The 3624-nt window shown below is 49.3% G+C and overlaps 1 protein-coding gene across 1 annotated transcript in view; it reads left to right on the forward strand.

The window, feature by feature from the left end:
• Positions 1 to 42: 42 nt before the first annotated feature.
• Positions 43 to 3624, forward strand: part of LOC104529344 (transcription factor CP2) — a gene marked incomplete at its 5' end in the record, with an annotated part of 6425 nt that continues 2843 nt past the window's right edge. The window contains 3 exons of the mRNA XM_010173630.1: positions 43 to 91; positions 579 to 672; positions 1766 to 1856. Of these exons, the coding sequence (XP_010171932.1) occupies positions 43 to 91; positions 579 to 672; positions 1766 to 1856 (234 nt within the window). The remainder of the gene's footprint in view (positions 92 to 578; positions 673 to 1765; positions 1857 to 3624) is intronic.

Genomic DNA, 3624 nt, shown 5'->3' on the forward strand with positions numbered 1-3624 from the left:
ACCTCATATTCTGCTCTTGTCTGGCTCTTTTCCCCCACCCAGCAATGGCTCTCCAAACCATCAGCCCGAGCCACCCCCTCCGATCGCAGATGTAAGTCACACCTCAGAGCTTATGCTTGTGGTAAGGATGGTGCACAGGTCAGAAACGGGGATTGGGGGATGGAGCCCGGGTGGGTTTTGTGGGTGGCTGTAGTTTGCTGGGGAAGAGATTGCTCTAGTTTAACAGCTTTGGGGAGTTATAACTTCTTTTTTGACTTTCAGTTGGAAAAAGAGGTGACGGGGTGAAAAATGTCCAGTACAACGATGCGGAGCTGTGATTTTGTAGCTCACCATGACCTTACTTATTGCTTTGATCTTCACTGTGCTGTCCCCTTTGCTTCCTTCCTCTTTCTCTGTCCCTCTGAAGCCTTTTAAATCAAAACCTGTCCAGGCTGCAGCCTTTATTGTGAACCTGGCTCACTAGGGTCTCAATTTAAAACCGTGATTATAAACCCTGAGCTGACCTGTGCTCATTCCTCTGTGGAAATGTTTCCATGTCACCTCTGAAGCTGTAACCCTTCTTGTCTTTAACATTGCAGAACCTTTTACCCACCAGCACTCCCCAAGAGGCCCAGCAGTGGCTGCACCGAAACCGTTTCTCCACTTTTTCTCGGCTTTTCAGAAATTTCTCAGGTATGTTACAACATCCACTCCTTCTCTGTGCTGAGTCACTCTGCCTCCTCTTGTTCCTGAGACCATCTTCATGTTAAAGCTGCAAATATAAATGTTTTTTAAAATTAATTTTAAAAAATCTCAGATTTTTTTTTTTGGTAACACAATAAAATGTGGCTCCCTGAAAGCTGTGTTCTTCGTTTCTCACCTCGTTCTTAACTGGCAAAATAATGGGGGGACTGGGGTGGTTTCTTTTCCAAGAACTCACAGCACCCTCTGGATCTTAAAAAAAGTTGAAACTAGATGATCTTTAAGGTCCCTTCCAACCCAAACCATTCTATGGTTCTATAAAAACAAGCTGAGAAATGCTGATCTGGGGGGGAAACGCTGCGTGTTGAGAAATGTTTCACGTTTCTTGTAGGCCCCCTTTGACCTTCCAATACCTGAAGGGCCTACAAGAAAGCTGGGGAAGGACTTTTCATAAGGACAACTAATGACAAAACAAGGGGAAATGGGTTTAAGCTGAAAGAGGGGAGGTTTAGATGAGATATTAGGAAGAAGTTCTTCACTGTGAGGGTGGTGAGCCAGTGTCCCAGGTTGGCCAGAGAAGCTGTGGCTGCTCCTCCCTGGAAGTGTTCTCGGCCAGGTTGGATGAGGCTTTGAGCAACCTGGTCTAGTGGAAGGTGTCCCTGCTGATGACAGGGGGGTTGGAACTGGATGAGCTTTAAGGTCCCTTCCAACCCAAAGCATTCTATGATTCTATGATTTCTTTTCCTCTCCTTCCCTGGTGATACAGCCTCTGATATCCAGGGTCACCGAGGCGCTGGATAGCCGGCTGTAAATGATGATCTGGGACACAGGGTTGCACTGAAACACGCTCTTGTAAAACCAATCTGGGGAAAAAAAATAATGATCTTGTGAGCGTCCTTCAGGGGGAAGCAGGGGGAGGTTGTTATCAGGAAGCAGAAGCAATTTGGGAATGGAGTGAGCTCTGGGAGGTGGGAGATGGGGGAGCTGGCACAGCTGCAGTGCCAACCCCCTCCCCACCGCCTCAACTCGGACACTTTGGGCTGGATTGTGTCATTTTCTCTTCTTTTGATTTTTAAAATTGTAGGTGCAGATTTACTGAAGCTGACCAGAGAAGATGTTATCCAGATCTGTGGCCCTGCAGATGGCATCAGGCTCTTCAACACATTAAAAGGCCGGTACGTTGTTTGCTTAAAAAGCTGATTGTGGGTGGTAGGTAAATGGTATTTGGTTTAGTTTGTTTGCTTGGCTCTTGCTATTAGAGAGAACAGAGCTTTATTAACCTTCCTGAATCTCTTTCAGTCCCATTTGATAACTTAACCAGCAGGGTAACTGCTCCAGAGACAATTTAGGGAAGAAAATCCATGTGGGAGAGAAGCATCAGAAATGATCTTACTCTTTGAGTATCAGAGAACAAAGCCACAAGGCAGAAAGTTCTGCTGATACAGGATTTGTTTCCTCCATCCTCTGAACAGCCTCTCAGTGGAATTCCTTTCCCAGAAAGGGAATTTCCTTTGCACCTTGCCCTGAAGAAACAGGGACTGGTGTTGAACTGACCTCCTGGCTGAGCTGGAGCTTTGCAGAAGGTGCTGCTGCAGGCAGGGACAGGGTGGGCTGTGTAGGATCATCAGATCGTTCTGGTTGGAAAAGACTTTTGAGACCATTGAGTCCAACCAAAAAATTCACATCAGTCAAATCCACCACTAACCCATGTCCCTCAGCACTATGTCTACACATCTATTAAATCCATCCAGGGATGGAGACTCCACCACTGCCCTGGGCAGCCTAAAAAAATAGGACAACAGGAGTACGTGGCTTTAAACAAGGATTTGGCAACTCATAAAGTTGGTGGAAGAATGAGAATCAGTGAGAATCAGAGAATCGTTTGGGTTGGAAAAGACCTTTAAGATCATCAAGTCAAATCATTAACCTTACATGGCTGAGTCCACCACTAACCCATGTCCCTCAGCACTGTGTCTACACGACTCTTCAATCCCTCCAGGGATGGGGACTCCACCACTGCCCTGGGCAACCCCTTCCAATGCCTCAGAACCCTTTCGGTGAAGAACTTTGTCCTCACATCCCATCTCAACTGCCCTGGCCACAACTGGAGCCCATTTCCTCTTGTCCTGTCCCTTGGTCCTTGGTTGAACAGACCCACCCCCACCTCTCTCCACCCTCCTCCAAGGGACTTGGACAGAGCCAGAAGGTCTCCCCTCAGCCTCCTTTTCTCCAGGCTCAACACCCCCAGGTCCCTCAGCCATTCCGTATCCTGGAGGGAAGGTTTGGGGAGTCATTGGTGTGGGTCTGGTGTGGGTCTGGTACGGGGCAGCAAGCGCTGTGCCGGTGGGAAGCATTCCAGGGGGTTAATGTGCTGCCTCTGATGGCTCAGGTGATAGCAGGGAAATGTGGTCGCTGTGCTGAGGAGAAGGGCACAAAGGACAGGAGATGCTGCTGGCTCTGGCACTGCAGAATGTGACTCTGCACGAGGAGTGTGTGTTTTACCAGCTGAGCTCGGTCTGAACCGTGGCTGCTGAGTCCTTGGGAGTGAACCATCCATTTTAACTGCTCAGTAGCCAGCTGGCACCATGTCCTCGTGCCAACTTCTTCGTCCCCTCCTTACAAAAACCTTTGCTGCATCAGCACAGTGGGGACAACCACAATGGTTTTGCTTTGAGATTAGTTTGTGGTTCTCCATTTTTCCTTCTGCTTGCTCACAGCACAGAGCCAATAACCGTGTCCTGGGCTGCACCCAGAGCAGCGTGGGCAGCAGGTGGAGGGAGGGGATTCTGCCCCTCTGCTCCGCTCTCCTCAGACCCCACCTGCAGTGCTGCCTCCAGTGCTGGGGCCACCAACACCACAAGGACATGGAGCTACTGGAGCCAGTGCAGAGGAGGCCACCAGGATGATGCGAGGGCTGGAGCAGCTCTGCTGTGAGGACAGGCT

Source organism: Antrostomus carolinensis, unplaced genomic scaffold, assembly GCF_000700745.2.
Source record: "Antrostomus carolinensis isolate BGI_N321 unplaced genomic scaffold, ASM70074v2 scaffold25308, whole genome shotgun sequence".
NCBI lineage: Eukaryota > Metazoa > Chordata > Aves > Caprimulgiformes > Caprimulgidae > Antrostomus > Antrostomus carolinensis.